Source organism: Pleuronectes platessa, chromosome 1, assembly GCF_947347685.1.
Source record: "Pleuronectes platessa chromosome 1, fPlePla1.1, whole genome shotgun sequence".
NCBI classification, from domain to species: domain Eukaryota; kingdom Metazoa; phylum Chordata; class Actinopteri; order Pleuronectiformes; family Pleuronectidae; genus Pleuronectes; species Pleuronectes platessa.
In genome coordinates, this window is record NC_070626.1 from 33189007 (window position 1) to 33208519 (window position 19513).

Here is a 19513-nt window from a genome sequence, read left to right on the forward strand (position 1 = left end):
AACACGACACGTCTGAATCTCAGAGAACTTCAGATCCGTCCAGAGGAAACGAGACACTTATTTATACACAACAAGGAAATCAATCATCCAATCAGAGGCGGACACGGAAAGACACTTCCTCCTCAAGACTTTCACAATAAAGTGGGTTGGGAACCAGACAGAAACCTACAGTTACATGTTTTAATCATGATTCTAATTCATATAATGACATTGATATGTTATCATTATCTGAACATGTCCCCCTGGTGCTGGAGGTCACAGGTTCTAGGCTCAGTGTCGTCTTCAGGCTTCAGAGCTGAGGACACAACCTCCATGTTCAGGACGCCATGAAGAGGAGGGAGACCCCTGCTCAGCACCTTCTCCATGGATGGTCCCTCTGATGTCCACAGCTTCTGTCCTGAGGGACGTCTTCCTGCTGCATCACAGATCCACAGCTTGGATCTGAGGGACCTGCACAGCTCAGACTTCCTGCTCCCAGCGAAACCAGCAGCAGCAGGAAACCATCACACATCAGGAGGCTCCACCAGCTCAGAGCCACTGGGTTTCCTCAGGAGGACCAAGGCTGCAGCAGCTTCACAAACTTCACAAACACTTTAATATTCAATCCTGAAGCTGAATTAAGATATAATAAATACAAATACATGTATCTGTCAGTTGTCAGAGCTGCTCGTTGAGGAAACTGTTTCTTCTTGTAAAGATCCTTCACATGATGAAGATCATGTGAAGGATCTTTACATTCAAACTGAATCAAAACATTTAACTTCAGTTTCCAGGTTGAACATGTTTCCTCTGATGATGTCATCACACTTCCAGGCTCATATGCTCTCATTTGGTGGGCGTGTCAGATGTGTTGTCCAATCAGCAGAGAGGAACTTTACTTTTTCTTTAGCTGCCAGTAACCAGTTTGATCCATAGACTGAAAATCAAGATGGACGACACATCTTCCTCCACTACGACGGGCGCCATCTTGTGAATCTGTGTAGTAGCCTTGGACCATTCAGGAGTCAGTCTCAGCTGTCAATCATGTGAAGCTGCTGTCATTACCTCATTATTATTTCTTAAAACATATTTCCACTAAACTTTAATTCTGATACTTAAAGACTAATAATTTGTCATTGTTCTTCATCAGTTTTCACTTTTCTTTGGACACTTTCAGAATTCAAGCATCTGAGGTTTTCAGTTACACTGTCCTCCAGTGGTTATAACTGGAACTACAGACTTGATTTATTAAAACATAAATCTACAGTTTTTCTCTCAGATAAAACGTAATGTTTTATTTTTTATCTCAAATTTATGATTTTATTCTGAGAAGCTTTTCTTACTTTGTCTTTTTCCTACTATGTTGTATTTGAGCCTTCAGTCAACAGGAAGTAAACATTATACAGTCATACATTAAAAAAAAACAGACAAACAACAAACTTCTGACATCAGTTTATTGTGAAAATGAAATATAATAAGTGTAGTGAGCACACGTACTAATCCAGCTGCAGTCCCACGAATCCCCCGAGTTACAAACCTTTGAATCTTAGAGGTTAAAGGTTAATGGGACGTATTCATACAGACTGTACAAAGAAAACTTTATAATAAAAACAACATCTCGTCTGAATGTTAAAACTCTATTTCAAAAGGGAGCTTTGTATATAAACTAATTTCTTTTTAAGAATATTCAATTCGCTCCTAAACTACTAGTTGCAGAGATTTGAATTTTTCACAGAAAGTGGTGAAGAGGAAAAATGTGGGTTTATACACAACCATAAATCTACAGGAACTTCAAAATAAATATCGTACTTTTGCTGGCTGTAAACTGAGAGCGATACTTCTAGAAAACAAGTATCAGTATTTAGTACCTCATTATTTCTATTATTTCCAGAACAACCCTGATGATTAAAATGATTAAACATAAAACGTTCAGGGAGAAACCAGCTGCTAATGAAAAGCCTGGGAGGTGTTTGTTTCTTCTTTTGGATCAAAACCACAAAGAAATCATGAATAAAAATTATTATGTACAAAATACTAAAAACATTTCACAAATCATGTATTTAAAAAAAGAACAGGTCGATTCTCCAAATGTCCAAATCAGACGTCCATAAAAAAAATTCTGTCTCAACAAACGTGAATTCTCTTGTTTTCTGGAAACTAAAACTGAACTGACAGAGAAACACAGAATAAAAGATCTGAGGAGAAACTCATATTTCACTCTTCCTCCTTTCACCCCCCCCTCGACCACATGTTCTCCTCTTGTTCCTCCGATCACAAACTTCACAAACGTTTCAGCTTCGCTCTCTAATCCAAACTTCAAAACCTCAAAACCTCTAAAGTGCTGCAAAGAAACTGGACCCAAAATTTAAAACATAAAAGATGGAAGTGCCTCGAAAGAGGAAGAAGAAAAATCCCGAAACAATGAAGAAAACACATTATTTTACATTTTGACCAAATCTCTCACTGAACATCAGGTGGGAACTCGTTGTGGTTTCAAACTCGTTCTGGTTGCAGCTTCAGAACTTTGGCACTTTGGTGTAATCCTCCCTGTGAACGTTCCTGCACAGGCACATGGACAAGACCATCCCCAGCAGCTGCAACACACAGGTCAAAGGTCACACACTTTCTAACAAACACTAACTTACACTACAACCCTTTATACCAGTTTGAAACATTTCACAAAGCTGTAAACTAAAGAAATATCGGACTTACTATTAAATTAAATTAAATTAATACCATTAAATCCTCTCAGGTCTAATGTGAGTTTCATCACATTTTACATTTTTCTAAACACACTCAAAGTTCCTGTTTTTATTTTAATTGTATGTGTTGAGTGAATTCTATTTCCTTGCAGTTGCAGCCCCTTGCCAGTAGGAGGCGCTGCAGGCTTTCAGCAGCTTCATTAAACCATCAGACACAGAAGCAGCAGAAGACACATGACGTCAGCGTACCTCGATGAGCGCCACCGCCAGGCAGATCCCCAGCACTACGCCGATGTTGGTGAGGAGCCAGCTCTCCACACTGGCAGCACAACCCTGAAGGAGACAGGAGCAGAGGGAGGAGTGATGAGCCGAGCGGGGGGGGGGGGGGGGACCTGGGAGAAGAGGAGGAGGTGCTGCTCACCACGTCGTAGACGGGCCAGTCGGGCGTCGGGGCCTCACAGAACCCGCTGCCGGAGAAGTTCCCTGCTGCCAGCGAGACGTTCTGGCAGGAGCAGGGGAACAGCAGCTGGGAGCTGTTCACGATCACCGGGTTGTCGTTCCAGTCCAGATGTGCGTTCCAGCCACAGCACTCCATCTACACACAGACAGACACACACCGTCAGAGCAGCACAGCAGGCTCTGAGGGAGCAGCTCTCAGGACCACAGAGCTCCGTGGTTCCAGAAGGACTCGGCATCAAGTTCCAGAAAAACAGTCAAACCAGAAAATCTGTTTCTTTAAATTCAAGAAATAAAAAGTAACCACAACATTTCTGCAGCGGTTTAATTACTTTTTTCACTTAAAACTCAAATATAAACATTTCATTTGCACAAAACTAACTTGAACAATATGAGAATACAGAGACACGTCACAGAGAATCTATTAAACTGAAGTCTGTGACTGGAAACTACAAAAACCTCTAAACTCTAAACTCCGAGTTCTGCAGTAACAAGTGAAAACACGTGAAAGGTTTTAAATCCTCAGCAGCTTGAAACAAACAGAATAAAGTTGCTCGCTGCTCGAGAATAAAGGAACAAATAATTACTGGTTTTAGCTAAAAACTCAAACATTGAATTGGAGAAAGTTTCAGGTTAATAATAATTAATTAATAAAAGGCCTTCTGTCATCAGAGGAGAAGCTGAGGTGGTTTCAGACTCACGCTCCACTGGATGAAGTCCCACGCCTGCTCCGTGCTGGAGTTGTTCCCGGGGTAGTTCTCCAGAACCTTGGACACGATCTTGGACATTTCCTGGTTTAACTGGAATAAAACACGTGGAGGCGTTAAAACAAAGCAAACAGATAAAAACAGATTCTGAAGATTCATCCGATTTATTGGCTGTTCATTGTGTGGTTGTGTTTTGTTGTGTGTTTTTCGCTTCTTTGTGGAGATTTGTGCGTCTCAAATGAACATAAAGAACACAAATGAGGTCCGGAGGAGGAGATGTGTTAGATGATCCCACAGCAGGAGGCAGCCAGGCTAGCTTAGCATAGTTAGCTTAGCATCAAGAACAGAAGCGTCCTCTCTATGAGCTCATTCATGTTTATAATAATAATCGTAGTTTGTTTAATGTGTAGAGAAGCAGTGAGTCTGGACTGAGGCAGCTGGACGCGTCTCTTCTCACTCGGTGCAAAGCAGCTTCACCTCCGTCCTCTGGATCGAGCCTGAGACAGACGAGTCCTCAGGACACGTGGAATCTGTCCGAGTCCTGATCCACGTGTCCTGAGGACCAAGTCTCCAGATCTGTTGTTAAATGTTGGCTTCGCAGCTGAATGTTGAGAATCCAGATATATCTGATATCTTCAGAGCAGCTTCAGACCGACGTCCAGATGATCAGAATTCATCTGGTTCTCCTGCGTGTCCTTCTATGAAGACCTGCAGCTGATCTGAGATCTTCATGCATCTTCCTCCAAAACCATGTTTCATTGGAGACTTTCCCCAGGAGACGAGTGAGTGAGGAGGAACATGTTGGATGAACCTCAGCTCCTCCACTTCACCTCCATAAACCTTCTTCACCTTCTCGGCTTCTCTTTCATAAATCAAACTCCATGGAGAACATATCAGAAGCTGATTCCTTCAGTTACAGGAAGTGGAACAAGAACTACGGTCGGATCAGGGCTGTCCCCACATCTCAGTATTAATCAGTAATTATTCATATCATGTTAATGATCATAATATAGTTAGTTCATTATTATTTAAACCTCATGTACAAAAAATGTTCTTGCTCTTGTAAAAAGTATAAACATCACTTTCAATAATCATCTAATACTATTAACACAAATAATAATTAATACATTCATGAGGAAATCGCTGTCGATTAAAACTCTTCATTCACAGGAACCAAACGTCACCTCGTCATTAGAGCTCAAGAAGAAGAAAAGAGTCATGTTTCTAAACACACACACACACACACACACACACGCACGCACGCACGCACGCACACACTCACACACACACACACACACACACACACACACACACACACACACAGCATGTTACAACACATCCTGGGCGGACTCGGCAGCCAATCAGCAAACAAAGCAGCTGCAAACCTCCACATTCCAGATGTTCCAGATCACCTGCTTCCAGGTGGGACTGACAGGTGTTGATGTTCTGTCCAGAGACAAGATGGAGGACTAATGAAGAGGAAGTGATGTCACTCACCACGTCCTTCTGGAAGTAGATGAGGGCGCCGGCGGCGATCTGAGCCAGAAGGATCAGCAGGAGGCAGGTGAAGTACTGAGGAGGAGGAAACATCTGGAATCATTACAACACGTACAGCTGTGTGTGTGTGTGTGTGTGTGTGCATGTGTGTGTGTGTGTGTGTGTGTGTGTGTGTGTGTGTGTGTGTGTGTGTGTGTGAACACCTCAGTGACTCACATGTTCCTTCATCATGAAACTGGCTCATTTCCACACGAACATTTCATTAATATAAAATCCCTCAGATGAAACCATCTTCACTTCCTGACCAGTGGAACCACAGCACCTGGAGTGTTACTGTGCTGGGAACCAGTTCTAATCTGGTCCACGTGTCAGTTTGATCCTCGTCCACACGAACACGTCAGAACACTCAGAATAATCCATGAAGCTCCATGAATATCATCCGTTCTGACGGATTCATGTGCAGTTTGGTGCAGATCTTAATAATTAACATTATTAATACTGAACAGATGTCGGTTGTTCCTCAGGTGTGGACGCTGGTCACTGATTGGACGCTCTGAGCGCTGGTATCGAACCTGTGTACCTCCTCACTCACCAGGCCCAGCAGGCAGCGGACCTCGTACACGGCGCCCAAGCAGCCGAGGAAGCCCATGAGCATGGAGAAAGCTCCGGCTCCGATCAGGAGGTAGCAGGCCACCTTCACCGCGGGGGAGTCGTCTGCCAGGGAACAAACCACCAGACGTCACATGACCTTCTTATTAACACAACATCTCTACAAATACACACACAACTTACACTCATGTGCATAACATATACAAACCCTTATGGAACTAGATCTGACCTGCTGAACACTTTAATTATTAACACACGTCAGAGGACGTTAAAGTTTCTAATCATGAATTTGAGGTTTTTCTCTTCATGGTCAAACTTGTTGAAAACAAACACAAGATGATGACAGACACACAATAAAACACAACACAACTGCAGGTGTCGTTCTCCTGACACAGTGACGAGGACTCAGCTGTTTGAGATCCACTGACCAACGAGACAGAGAAGGTCTCTACTGACGTGTCTGTGCTGCTCAGTGTTTGACTCTCGCTGTGACTCAGCTTCAGAGTCACAGCTTCAGGCTGATGTCATCGCTCACATGCTGCAGCTCGGCCAATCACACACTGAGATCATGTGACCATCACACAACAGACGACGCCTCCTTCAATACGTCTCGTTCATGTTCAGACACAAAGCTAAACTGTGCACTGCACTTTAACGCTCCGTGTGACTGCATCTGTGTGTGTGTCTGTGTGTGTCTGTGTGTCTGTGAGTGTGTGTCTGTGTGAGTCTGTGGTGATGAGTAAGGCAGTGAGCGCACTGGGCTGATGTGATGCATGCTGATGCTGGACGGAGCAGAAAGAGCCCAGTGTCTGAGGGGAGGACACCTGCAGAGGACGATGGACAAATGTCCTCAGTGACGCTCACTGTTCCCAGTAAACACACAACCACACACAGACACACACAGACACACACAGACACACACAGACACACACACGTCTCCGTTACACTCGCTCAATGTCTCTATATGTCTGCGTCTCCGTGCTTCTCGTCTCTTTCTCTTCTTCATCTTTTCTTTTTCTCTCTCAAACAAACTAAATTTCATCTTTACTGAAATGTTAAATTCATTGAAATGAATAAATCCAGTTATGTTTATAAAATACATCAAATGTAGTTTTACTGTAAAATAAGAAGTAACGATTAAAACAGTGCTCCCATATTAAAATGTTTCCATGTGGATGAACTAATTCTGAAGAAATAAAAAGAAACCTGATCTAATAATAATTAAAAGTTCATCTCTAGTTTTATACTTTGAAAACATTATTCTAAGTTTTTCATTTAGAAAGAAACTAAAACCTCATATTTAGTCTGGAGTTGTTTAGTTAATGAGAGAAGTGTGAAGATGAAGATCTGGAGGTTCAGGTGGAACCACTGACGTGACTTCAGAGGAACAAAGAGAGAAGCATCTGCCAGCTGGTGAACCAGAGGTGGAAACGCTCTGGATACAGATGTTCTCCAGAGAGTCTGCTTCCAAAACCACAACAAGGGTCCAGGAGGGAAATCCACCGTGACTGAGAACACCTCAGACCTGAGAACCCATCGATCCAGAGGAGGAGCAGGAACCAGCTTCTTAGTTTCACTCTTTGGTTTCAAGCTCCAGAAATCAAAAGTCAAAGAGAATGAACATTTGAGTTTTCTCTCATTTCGATAAAGATGTTTTCAGACATGACTTCTATAAAATATCCAGAAAACATTGTGAGGACATGTTGTGTAGTTGGTGTTTGTCCTGTGTTGTGTAGTTGGTGTTTGTCCTGTGTTGACTCAGACATTAGTTCTCACATACAGAACCTGCAGAACATGTGAGGAACATGTCAGGAAACATGAATAAATCAATATCTAATATATAAAACACACACACACACTTGGCCTCCTGGTTAATCATGTGTTCTGGAACGTTCCAGTGGAAACATTTAGATCCAGTCTCTGTTTGGCTTCTTGTGTTTCTGCTTCAGAGCTCGTGAGCGGCTCCGGTCAGGAGAGAGTCTGAAGGGTTTGAACTCTTCTTCAGCTCAGAGACAGGAAGTGAAATGAAAGGAGTCCCCTGATCAAAGGACCACGAGATGAAGGAACTTACTGAGCAGGACGATGAAGCTCTGATTGTCCAGAAGCAGCCAGAGTCCGAATCCCATGAGGACGGCACCGAACAGCTGGAAACACACAAGTCAACCATTAAGAGAAGCTGCAGCATCTGGATCACCTTCATGTGTTCAAGTCCCTGATCAATCTACTGACACACACACACACACACACACACAGACACACACAGACACACAGACACACACAGACACACAAGTCAACCATTAAGAGAAGCTGCAGCATCTGGATCACCTTCATGTGTTCATGTCTCTGATCAATCTACTGACACACACACACACAGACACAGACACAAACACACACACACACACACACACACACACAGACACACTCACACACAGACACACACACAGCGTTCATCTGTCAGCTTAGAGACACAAGTGTCACTGGTAACCAACTCTTCATCTGCACTTTAATTAAAACTCACAACTGAACAATCAGCTGACGTGAAGCTGTGTGTGTGTGTCTGTGTGTGTCTGTGTGTGTCTGTGTCTGTGTGTGTGTTATCTCCAGAGTTTATCTCCAGATGAACTGTGTGACCTGATTGGTCAAAGTTCAAAGGTCAATTTCAAAATAAATGGAAACAACTAATTTTCAGAGAACAGCTGATCTGATCAATCATTTGATGTCATATGATCAGTGATGTCACACAATCAGTGATGTCACGATGAAGTCTCGAGTGGAGTGAGGTCACCGTGTGGTGACATCACTGGAGACCAGATCTTTAACAGATTCTCGTGAATCTCTGGTGAAAGTAAAATACTCACGAAGAAGATGAGGTTGAAGAGGAACAGGAAGTACTTGGTGGCCTTCACGCAGCCTTTCCCCATGATGCCTGATCTGCAGCACAGGAAACAGACGGTCAGCGCACACACGGACAGAGGCCCTGACACCACGGGGGTTTGAATCTGAACCCAGATCTGCTCTGAGGACGAGGTCAACCAGTGGCAACAGATGCTCCGAGAACCAGGAGCTGTAATCTGCTCTGGATGATGGTGATCGAGTCCGGACTCGAATCTGGAGGATTACACCACACAACAGTCCTGGGGGGGGGGGGGGGTTGTACCTCTCAGATCAACGGCCAGACGTTTGTTATGAATATATCAAACAAAAGGAAATAGCAAGCCCTGTCTGAGTCAGGAGCTTCTTTGAATCAAAGTTAAATGTACTAATTGAACCACATTCTCTGAATTGACCTAAAAAAAATGAACAAAGAAGATTTAAAAGATATTTATATTAAGCTGTTATTGCATATTTAAGGGTTAGGGTTAGGGTAAATTAAACCCTAACCCTTTAATTTAAAAATTTTAAATCTCATTTCAATATTTGCACACTCAAAGTATTTATTTTATGAATATAACTCCATTAATATTACATGTTTCCACAATTAGTACAGAATGTAGCCAACGACAAAACAAGTTAAGAACAGAAAACATGTCCTTCCCTTTAGAGCTCAGCACCCTGAGGCTCCTCCTCCTCTCCTCTCCCCCTTCTCTCCTCTCCTCCCCTCCCCTCCTCTTTCTCTCCTCTTTCTCCCCTCCTCTCCTCTCCTCCTTCTCTCCTCCGTCTCTCCTCCTTCTCCTCTCCTCTCATCCCTTCCTTCTCTCCTCCTTCTCCTTCTCCCCTCCTTCTCCTCTCCTCTCCTTCCCTCCTCTCCTCCTTCTCTCCTCTCCTCCCCTCCCCTCCTCTTTCTCTCCTCCTCTCCTCCCTTCCTTCTCTCCTTCTCCCCTCCTTCCCCTCTCCTCTCCTCTCCTTCCCTCCTTCTCTCCTCCTTGTCTCCTCTCCTCCTCCTCTCCTCTCCTTCTCTTCTCTCCTCCCCTCCCCTCCTCTCCTCTCCTCTCCTCCTTCTCTCCTCCTTCTCTCCTCTCCTCCTTCTCTCCTCTCCTTTCCTCTCCTCCTTCTCTCCTCTCCTCGTCTCCTGAACCTCATGTGTTCTAACTCCTTGAACCTCCTCCACACTGATTCTCAGCAGCTCCTCCTGAAGCTCTGGATCAGTTTCTCTGAATCAAACGTGTGAATCTGTTCTAAGAAGTTTGATCCAATGACCTTTCTCCTGTTTGGTGTCTTCTGATAGTCAAACACAGCATCTGGGTTTATTTAACACTACTGCCTCCTTCTCTCCTCCTTCTCTCCTCCTTCTCTCCTCCTCTCCAGTTAATCTAGGAGAATCTGGGTGAAACATGGCCTCCTGGCTCGATGTATTTCCTCATGGCAGTGAAGCCGTGTGTCAGACCCACTTTAAGTGGGTTAGTGTTACAACCCTGTGGGGGGGTGGGGGGAGGGGGAGAGAGAGAGAGAGAGAGAGAGAGAGAGAGAGAGACAGAGAGAGACAGAGACAGAGACAGAGAGAGAGAGAGAGAGACAGAGAGAGAGAGAGAGAGAGAGAGACAAAGAGAGAGAAAGAGAGAGAGAGAGAGACAGAGACAGAGAGAGAGAGAGAGAGAGAGAGAGAGAGAGAGAGACAGAGAGAGACAGAGACAGAGACAGAGAGAGAGAGAGAGAGAGACAGAGAGAGAGAGAGAGAGAGAGACGTTCTCTCTGTTTCTCTGGAGCTGCTCGTCTTTGGGCCTCAGACAGGAAAGTGAAACATCAGTGGATCTCAGATTGAGGATCTGATGTCGTGAAACCCTCCGGCTCTGCTCTACATGTGTGAGCGACTCTGGAGAAACTCTATCGACAGAAACTAGAATTTATTACAACACTGTATTAACAAGCAGGTTTAATTCACATAGAAGCTCAGTCACAGTGGATTATGGGATGTAGCTGGTCGAAGCTGCTCTGGAAGTAGACGCTCACTGTGACGCTCTATAAGAAACTACACAACGTCCCCTTCAGAGCTCTGGAGCTTCTACACGTGAGCTTTCTGTTGACGTCTGAGGACCAAACGTCCGGGACTCAGCTTCCATGTGAAGGAGCCTCAGAGGAGAACGAGTGCAGCAGGAATTCACATCATGTTTCAATCATCTGCTAAACAGAGGCAGATCCAGAGTCTGAGCAGAAACTGAGCAGCAGGTCACACAACACACAAAGAACACACAAAGAACACACAAAGAACACACAACGTTCTGCTGATGATCTCCACGGAGGTTAATGAGACAACGTCACAACTGAGAAGAGATGAGGGACAGAAAGCTCCTGTCATCAGAACACACACACACACACACGTGCGCGCACACACACACACACACACACACACACACACATCCAGCCTGAGAGGATGCTCTCGATGGTGAACCTGTAAAAGTTTGTTAAAGTTTTTGCAGCCATGCCAAACTTCTTGAGTCTCCTCAGGAAGTAAAAGCACTTTTGTGCAGTTTTGACCACAGAGTCCTCTTGTTGGACCAGGTGAGTTCCGGACCTGGACCTGGACCTGCACCTGGACCTGGACCTGGACCTAAACCTGAACCTGAACCTGGACCTGGACCTGAACCTGGACCTGAACCTGGACCTGGACCTGGACCTGAACCTGAACCTGGACCTGGGCCTGCACTTCCACATCTGAGCATGTGGAAGTGTTGTGACTTTAAAGCTGCTTCACACACTGAACTCCACCGTGTTGTCTCCAGAGGACGTTCATGTGTTAACGAGGACACGTCCGTCTTTCAGTCTGGATTTCATCAGGATTCTGTTCTGTGTGAATAAGCTGATGTTTCCACACTGGCTCCGCCCCCCCGTTCCTCACTGGCTCCGCCCCCGGCTCCTCACTGGCTCCCACTCACCAACTCAACAACACAACAAAGGCCTCCACACACAACTTCCACAAAAGATGGAAACTGGACACACAGCGAGCTGCTGCAGCTTCTCACACTGAGGGAGACACCGGACGCCTCCGTGTAACACAACGCTTCAGGAGCAGATACAACAAGTGTGAATACAAACACACTTCACCTGCACAGAATCAACACACACACGACAACAACGCCCAGAGGTATAAACCAATCAGATCAGAGATGAAACTAGCAATGATGTTGTGATCTTTAAAATGATAAGTACCTGGAAAAGTAATCACATAACAAAGACAGAATCATAATAAGTTCTTTAAATCACCACGTGAATCTAATGTTTGAATCCTGTGATTCACACTCAACTGGTTCACAACTCAAAGAAACTTCAGTTGTTTTCAGACATGACCTCTGTAGAATGTTGTGTGGACATGTTGTGTAGTGGGTGTTTGTGCAGCAGCAGCAGCAGGTTGTCGGGTCTGAGTCGTTCACACCAACAGGAACATGTGGGAACATTGAGGGGAGGGGCGGAGCCTGTAGAGCCGCAGGAGGCGGGACATGACGCTTTCAGGCCTCATCCGTAACGTTTCATTAGAAACACAAAGTGTCCATCAAACAGTCACTTTCACTTCCTGTTCATTCTCACACACACACATGACCACAGTGCTGCCCATCGACGCACTGTGTGAATGTGTGTGTGTGAATGAGTGAATCACAGGGAACTGAACTTTAAGTTCTTTAAGTGTCATCAAGACTAGAACAGCTCAATACAGAGCAGCTCAATACAGAGCACTGACACCAGGTGAGTCCAGAGTCCAGAGGAACCTCCCTCAGACGAACAGTAACACAATCATCACTTGGACTGTGACACAAACTCTCCAGGTTCAGTTCCTCAGTGTTCCTGAATGAACAATCAGATGTTTGAGTGAATGTTTCCTTGTTCATCTTCTACGAGGACGTTTGAGAGAAACCTGGAACCAGGTGGAGCAGCACCGAGATGGACCAGAGAGCGAGTGAAGGAACCAGAGAGCGAGTGAAGGAACCAGAGAGCGAGTGAAGGAACCAGAGAGCGAGTGAAGGAACCAGAGAGCGAGTGAAGGAACCAGAGAGCGAGTGAAGGAACCAGAGAGCGAGTGAAGGAACCAGAGAGCATCGGTCCAACGACCTCCTGCTGCTGCTTGAATCTCAACCTGAAACTCGTCTCTAGAAACTCAGCGTGGTCCAAACAGAGATCATCTGGATGTAGAACCAGGATCCACAGACTCGTGTGGTTCAGGTTCAGGTCCAGGTTCAGGTTCAGGTTCAGGTTGTCTCAGCTCATGAAGAGTTGAGGATCGAGAACCTTCTGCAGTTTGTTGTGCAGCAGAAACACGAGCTGCTCCAAACTGAGGAAACCATAATTAGCTCCAGGGCCTTCCCCCCCGACAGGGTGAACCGGTTCTGGAGCTTCATGACTCACTTCCACACTCAGACTCTCAGAATGCAGACTAACTGGTCCCAGTGAGGATCCTGACAACCAGCAGCACCTCCACCCTGCTCCTGCAGCGTGGAGAGGTCATCAGGTCATGAAGCCTGATTAGGGCCTCGCATGGTGAGGAGACCAGCGAGGGGGGGGGGGGGGGGGGGGGGCATCAACAACAGCATGAACCAAAAAGAGAGAAAAGCTCTGACCCACATTTCATGTGTAACACAAACTGGAACATGGACGGTGGCTCAGAAGGCTCAGCTCCCTGCAGCGCACAGAGCAACACAACAACACACTAACACATCAACACACCAACACACCAACACATCAACACACTAACAAATCATCACACCATTAAATCAAAACACATCAACACATCAACACACTAACACACCAACACAGCAACACATCAACACACCAACACATCAACACATCAACACACCAACACAACACACTAACACACTAACACACTAACACACCAACACAACAACACATAAACACACACCAACACACCAACACAACAACACATCAACACACCATTACACCAACACACAGCAGGAAACTAGAATCTGATCCTCAGCTGGAAACAGAGAGTTTAGACTTTAACGTCCTGTGAGAACCTTAGAACTTTAGAACTTTAGAACCTTAGAACATTAGAACCATTTAAACTATGAGTTTGATGGGAAGGTGGACAGAGTTCTACATATGTATATATAAAAACCATCAGCACTGGTTTCCATCTTCCATCTCCCACTTTGAACCCACAACCTTCACTCAGGACTCTCCGGCTCTACAGACATAATCACAATGCTGGTCCTTATGGATACTGGTTCCTGATGGTTCCCAGTAGGACGCTGGTTTCGGTCGAGTCGCTCTGGATGAAGCTCAGATTCACTCGAACACTTTCATGTGAAACGTGTTGATGACGTGAAGCAGCGGAACCGATCACCTTCACTTTCTGTTCCCACTCAACTCGCTGTCTGTCAATCAAACACGCGCACACACGCGCACCTCGTGTTCAGGAGTCACGCAGCACGTGCGGTAAACACGACAGTTTGATACTTTTAACGCAGCGGTTCCTTACTCACGTGTTTTTCTGCGGTGAAGTTGCGGTGAAGAGTTGCGGAGCAGCAGGAGCTGAGTGTGTGTCTGTGTGTGTCTGTCTGTGCGGGTGTGAGAGAGAGAGACAGGGGTTGGGGGGGGGGGCTCCTCCTCCCGGCCTGACTCCTCCCTCTTCTTCTCAGAATCAGATTTGTTTTCTTCTTTGATTTTCTTCTGGAATTCAAAGTTTTATTCTTCTGTAGTTTTCAATGAAAGTACAAATACAATTGTTAGTTGTATTATTACTTGTAGTAGTGATAGTAGTGGAAGTATAAATATTAGTCACATCCTGCAAATAATAGATAAATAAGAAATTTAAAAATGATAATTCTGATAAATGTTTTCTGAATTTCAGATTCCCTCAGAGGAACGTTCCAGTTCAAACTTCTCGATTCTCTAAAGAACTTTTGTTTTTAATAACCAGGTTTCTTCATGTGAACGTGTTTCAGAAAACAGAAATGATGCAGATCTGTTTGGAGCCTGAGAGGTTTCAGATGTGGCAGTTGTGCTGTCGTGTGTCAGTGATCTGTGTCAGTGATCTGTCAGTGAGCTGTGTCAGTGTGTGGTGGAGGCAGTGAGGTCAGTCTGAGGACAGTACTACACACACAGACACACACACTCACACCAGTTAAATGGTTTTATTCTGCAGCCTCGAGTGTCGTGAACACGTTGACGCCTCGTCTCCGCTAAATGTCCGATTGTCTCAGTGATGATGCAAAGGTCAGAGGTCAAGCTGAGCGAGATCCCAGGATTACTGAGACTGTGTGTCTGTGTGCATTGACCTCACAGGTTTACATCACAACACTGTGGCCTGATTCATTTATCTACCAACAGCAGCACTTAAGTACATTTACTCGAGTTTTCAGGTACTCAAGCTTGATTTACATCTCATGCTAGTTTCAATTAGTACATTTTACTGAGAAATAACTCTTATATTTGTTTCAGTGGAATCACTTTGTAGAAAATAAATACAAACTGTTACAGATCAATTAATGCAGCTATATTAATTATAAAGTTATTTAAATCACCTGACATTAAACTGATGACATGTCAAATAAAGTCCTTGTTATACAAAACACTTGATACATTATTCACATTACTGTATTTTAGTGTGAAGTTGTCATTTAATTGCTTTAAGTGTTTAGTATTCAACACCTGTTATTACAGTTTAATCATTTTATGAGATATTCAGCAAATAGTTAAAAAGGTCTGATAGAACTTAACTTCAAAGCTGAACCAGGTTAAAAAAATAAAATCCTTTACTTCTCAGGGTTCACCATAAAAAACAAAACTCATTCAATTACTTAAATTAAGATTTATTTCAACAAGAGAATGATATTGCACAAATTGAAGAAGACATCTTCTGGCTTTGGACAGACCACGGTCCAGTCAGGAAAGGTCTTCTCTGGACTCTGAGGTAGAAACATGAAGCTCCAGATTCCTGCTCAGTCCAAAGTCATCCTGGAGAAATAAAGGCAGTCGGCTTCCAGAGACGCTGAGTGAAGAAACGTTCAGGCCACAAACATCCGGAGGAGACAACCCGTACCGAGCAGGGAGACGTCCTCAGGCTGGACACGTCCTCCAGATGGTTCAGAGACAGTTTCCTGAAGTCCGGGATCATCTCAGAACCTCAACTTCACACGATGAAGAAAACAACCAACCGTCGGAGAAGCTTCAAAAACTCTAAACAAACGATGCTGTTAAAAAAAAAAATTTTAAAAACATTTTATTAAAATCTGAAACAATGAAACTAAAATAAAGTGCACGCTGTCCTCAAGGGTTGAGCAGCGGAGCGGCCAAGGTCTTGATGGTGGATGACTTCAGCTGAGGAATGAGGCTGATCTTCAGCAGTTTGCTGCTCGAGAACTTGTTCTTCACGGCCTGCAGAGGAACCAGGTTCATGTCAGACTTCAGCTTCACACAGAATCCAAACCGCTTCTCAGACGACTCACCTGGAACTTCGTTTTGCCTTCGTTGACGGTCACTATGTTTTTGGCGATGTGCTGCATGACGGGCTTCAGGTGGGCCTCGTCGTACGTGGAGTAGAGCTGCTGGGCAGGAGACTGACGGGGAGAGAGAAGAAGAGTTAGACCGTTTGGATTCAGCACCAGAGACCAACCGGGACCCGTCGGTGGAGGACTCACCCACGTCAGCCCCTCGAGCAGCAGCTGGGAGAGACACAGGGCGGCAGCCGCCACCTCAGAGGGACGGTAGTGCACCATGTCGTAGTCCAGGAGGGTCAGCTCCATCAGGTACTTGGCCAGAGTGTGGCCCTCCACGTCCGCCTGAGACAAACACCTCACCGGTCACCATGCTTCTACACTCAGTTCAAAGGCTTCATGTACAAACAGTCAAACTGAACAGAGCCCCATCAGTCATGAGCCGACCTTCTCACATGTTCTGTAAATCTCAGAGACTGGATATCAAACGGTTCCGTGTGACGCTGCTCACCTGCGCCACCTTGGACGCCCGTCGGAGGAAGTGGAGAGGGAGAGGACGGCCCAGCTGGAAGTTCAGGCGCCTCAGAACCAGCTGCTCCATCTCCAGGATCTGAGACTTTGTGAAAGCGTTATCTGTGATGTAGGCAAAGTCTCCGACCTCTGGAGCGAACATCTCCTCGTATTTACAGGCCACCAGCATGGAGGTCACGCCCACGAGCTGCAGCTTCCTGCGAGAGACGGGCTGGACCTGCAGCACAGCAACACAACGTTAACCCTGGGATCAAACCCCCGGGACGAAGCAGAGCTCCACGGTCCTACCTGCAGAAACCGATCCAGGACGGCGACAGTGAGGTACAGAGTCTCCTGCAGCAGCTGGAACCGGGTGTGGACCTGGACCAGCCAGTCGATGAGCAGAGCACGCATGCGCTCAGTGATCTCATAGCCCTGCATGTAGTTCGCCTGGACCGCCTGCTCCACCTGTGGAGAGAAGCTTTAATGCACCGCACAGAGAGAGAGAGCAGCGGGGGGGCGAGCAGGACCCACCTCCAGGACGTGCAGGTACTTGTAGATGTCTTTGACGTATTGTGAGCAGAGCTGCGGCTGATCTGCGTCCTGCTCGTCCACGTCCTGCACGGAGAGCAGCTGCTCGGAGAAGGATTGGCAGAGCTCCTGCACGTCCTTCATGGACACGTCCGCCGGGTCCTCTGGAGCTGGGGGGGGGGCAGGGTGTGCAGGCACCTGAACCAGAGGAGCCGGCCGGACCACGGCAGGTTTGGCCTTCAGGGCACAGGAGGCTTTGGCTGCTCCCATCCTCTGAGGAGACAAGGAGACGTCACTTGGGCAAATACACAATTTAAACTTCTGTGTGAACTTGATTCTGACACGTTTGTGTCTGTGAACCTTCGTCTGTGCTGCAGCTCAGCAGCTCACACGTTCCAGGAGGAGACGTCACACACGCTGGCCACGTCACAGCGTCACAATAACGATGCGTGTGAATGATCACATTTTACGTTAAAGAGTAAAGTTTAATCTCCTGGCTCTGGGGGGGCCCCTGGTGGCCACAGGGCCGTGTGCAGGACAGCTAGCTCCTGCTAGCAAACATTTGCAGAGAAGCTAACGTGACTGAGTGAGTTCCCTGGTGAACACGTGTGTAGATCACATGTTTAATGTCTGAACCACGTGGTGGTGTAATGTTCTGTGTGTTATTAGTTTAACTTTGAAACCATCAGGGTTTTAAAGGGTTAGCATCAGGGAGCTAGCTGCTGGTGGCTAGCAGGGCTGTGCTAACAGGCTTTTCGTGTTAGCACAGTTAGCATTAGCCTGTGAGCTTCGCAGTTTAACGCTTTATTAAAAGTTGAAATGTCTGGAGCGTCTCCGGGGACAGTGTCGGAGTGTCTCCGGGGACAGTGTCGGAGTGTCTCCGGGGACAGTGTCGGAGTGTCTCCGGGGACAGTGTCCGGCTCCTCCTCACCTTCGTGGTGACGTTGTCCCCGGGGAAGTTGGTGATCTCCCCGAGGGCCCCTCTCCTCCGGGGCCTCACTGCTGCTGAGGGTTTACCCGTCTTCAGCGGGTTGTCCGCGGCGGGCAGCTGCTCAGCGGCACCGGCAGCGGAACCGGGAGGGAAGACAAACGAAGAAGCGTTAGAAACGTTACCACCACGGACGAGTCGGTTCTACCGGGACACTTCCGGTGAAGACACGACCCGGAGGAACACTCACCGCAGCTCGGAGCTCCACTGACGACATGGTACTGACGGTAGGAACTACAGACAGGGACTTGCTCAGATTCACCGACAACAACAACCGACCAGATGCACTGACACGAGAAACCGTGCAGGTAAACAACCGGGCTGCTTTCAAATAGCGCCCGGTCCACGCTGATTGGACGAAGCTCTCGGCCGCTCGCTCCTCATTGGACGACAGTGCCATGTGACAGCCACCAGCATTAACGAGCTTTAAAACGAAATGTTTATTTTGAATTATTTATCAATGTGAGGAACATGGTCAAGCAAATGTCTATTTCTTAATATTCTCATTGTTATGACAAATCATTTTTCCTTGATTGAAATGAACCTCATTATCAATTCATTTATGTACTTCTTAAACACTCATTTATTTGTCTTTCATTATATTAATTTCTATTTATGCTTTTTATTTTATTTTATTTATTTCCATCATCAATTATCAAATTATTTTCCCGAATCTTTTTTCCATACGTGTGAAAATAATATGAAATATCTCCAGTTTCCAACTAGAACTAAGAATCTGAAACCATTTCAAACAACAGAAATGATCAGACAATCCAAATGTAACTTCTGTTATCATCTATGGTTTGTGTCCACCTGATGAAATATGAGATGAGCTCTGGTTTGAGCAGGTTATGGTTCTCTGGTCTACTGCTGGTTTATCAAGACACTTTGAGTGAAACACGAACAGGTGTCACTTATCAAAGAGAATGAAACAGTCAAACAGAAACACTGAGCCATCCTCTCGATCTGCTGGAGGAGGGGCACCGATCCTACAACCTCCTCCTCATGGCAGCAGGAGAACCCTGAGCACCGGACCCAACCAGACCACAGAGGACCAAGAAGCTGCTGAGACAGCTCAACACTCGGTGTCCGGGGGTGAGATGCATGCTGGGACAGCGTTCACTGAGACGCAGGACCCATTGGCTGGGGGACATCAGGACAGACAGCTGTTAGCCAACACAGTGGTGGACAAAGAACAGAAGATGGCAGCAGAGA

At 45.9% G+C, this 19513-nt stretch overlaps 2 protein-coding genes across 3 annotated transcripts; both read right to left on the reverse strand.

The window, feature by feature from the left end:
• Nucleotides 1-1419: 1419 nt before the first annotated feature.
• Nucleotides 1420-14436, reverse strand: LOC128438978 (CD82 antigen). 2 transcript variants are annotated; one of them, XM_053421772.1, is made up of 9 exons: nucleotides 14317-14436; nucleotides 8809-8881; nucleotides 8022-8094; nucleotides 5934-6055; nucleotides 5342-5416; nucleotides 3839-3937; nucleotides 3103-3276; nucleotides 2931-3014; nucleotides 1420-2573 (listed from the first exon to the last, which is right to left on the reverse strand). In XM_053421772.1, exons 2-9 carry the CDS (start codon nucleotides 8869-8871, stop codon nucleotides 2496-2498), a joined length of 768 nt encoding a protein of 255 aa, XP_053277747.1. In that variant the 5' UTR covers nucleotides 8872-8881; nucleotides 14317-14436; the 3' UTR covers nucleotides 1420-2495. The 2 variants fall into 2 exon arrangements, with proteins under 2 accessions (XP_053277747.1, XP_053277754.1); XM_053421779.1 differs by having other exon boundaries at nucleotides 8809-8876; nucleotides 14317-14409.
• Nucleotides 14437-15635: 1199 nt separating this feature from the next.
• On the reverse strand, nucleotides 15636-18633 carry ccnb2 (cyclin B2). The gene is made up of 8 exons (XM_053419501.1): nucleotides 18489-18633; nucleotides 18242-18358; nucleotides 17314-17583; nucleotides 17089-17247; nucleotides 16781-17017; nucleotides 16474-16614; nucleotides 16282-16392; nucleotides 15636-16210 (listed from the first exon to the last, which is right to left on the reverse strand). The coding sequence occupies exons 1-8, from the start codon at nucleotides 18513-18515 to the stop codon at nucleotides 16103-16105; spliced, it is 1170 nt and encodes a 389-aa protein (XP_053275476.1). The 5' UTR covers nucleotides 18516-18633; the 3' UTR covers nucleotides 15636-16102.
• Nucleotides 18634-19513: the final 880 nt, after the last annotated feature.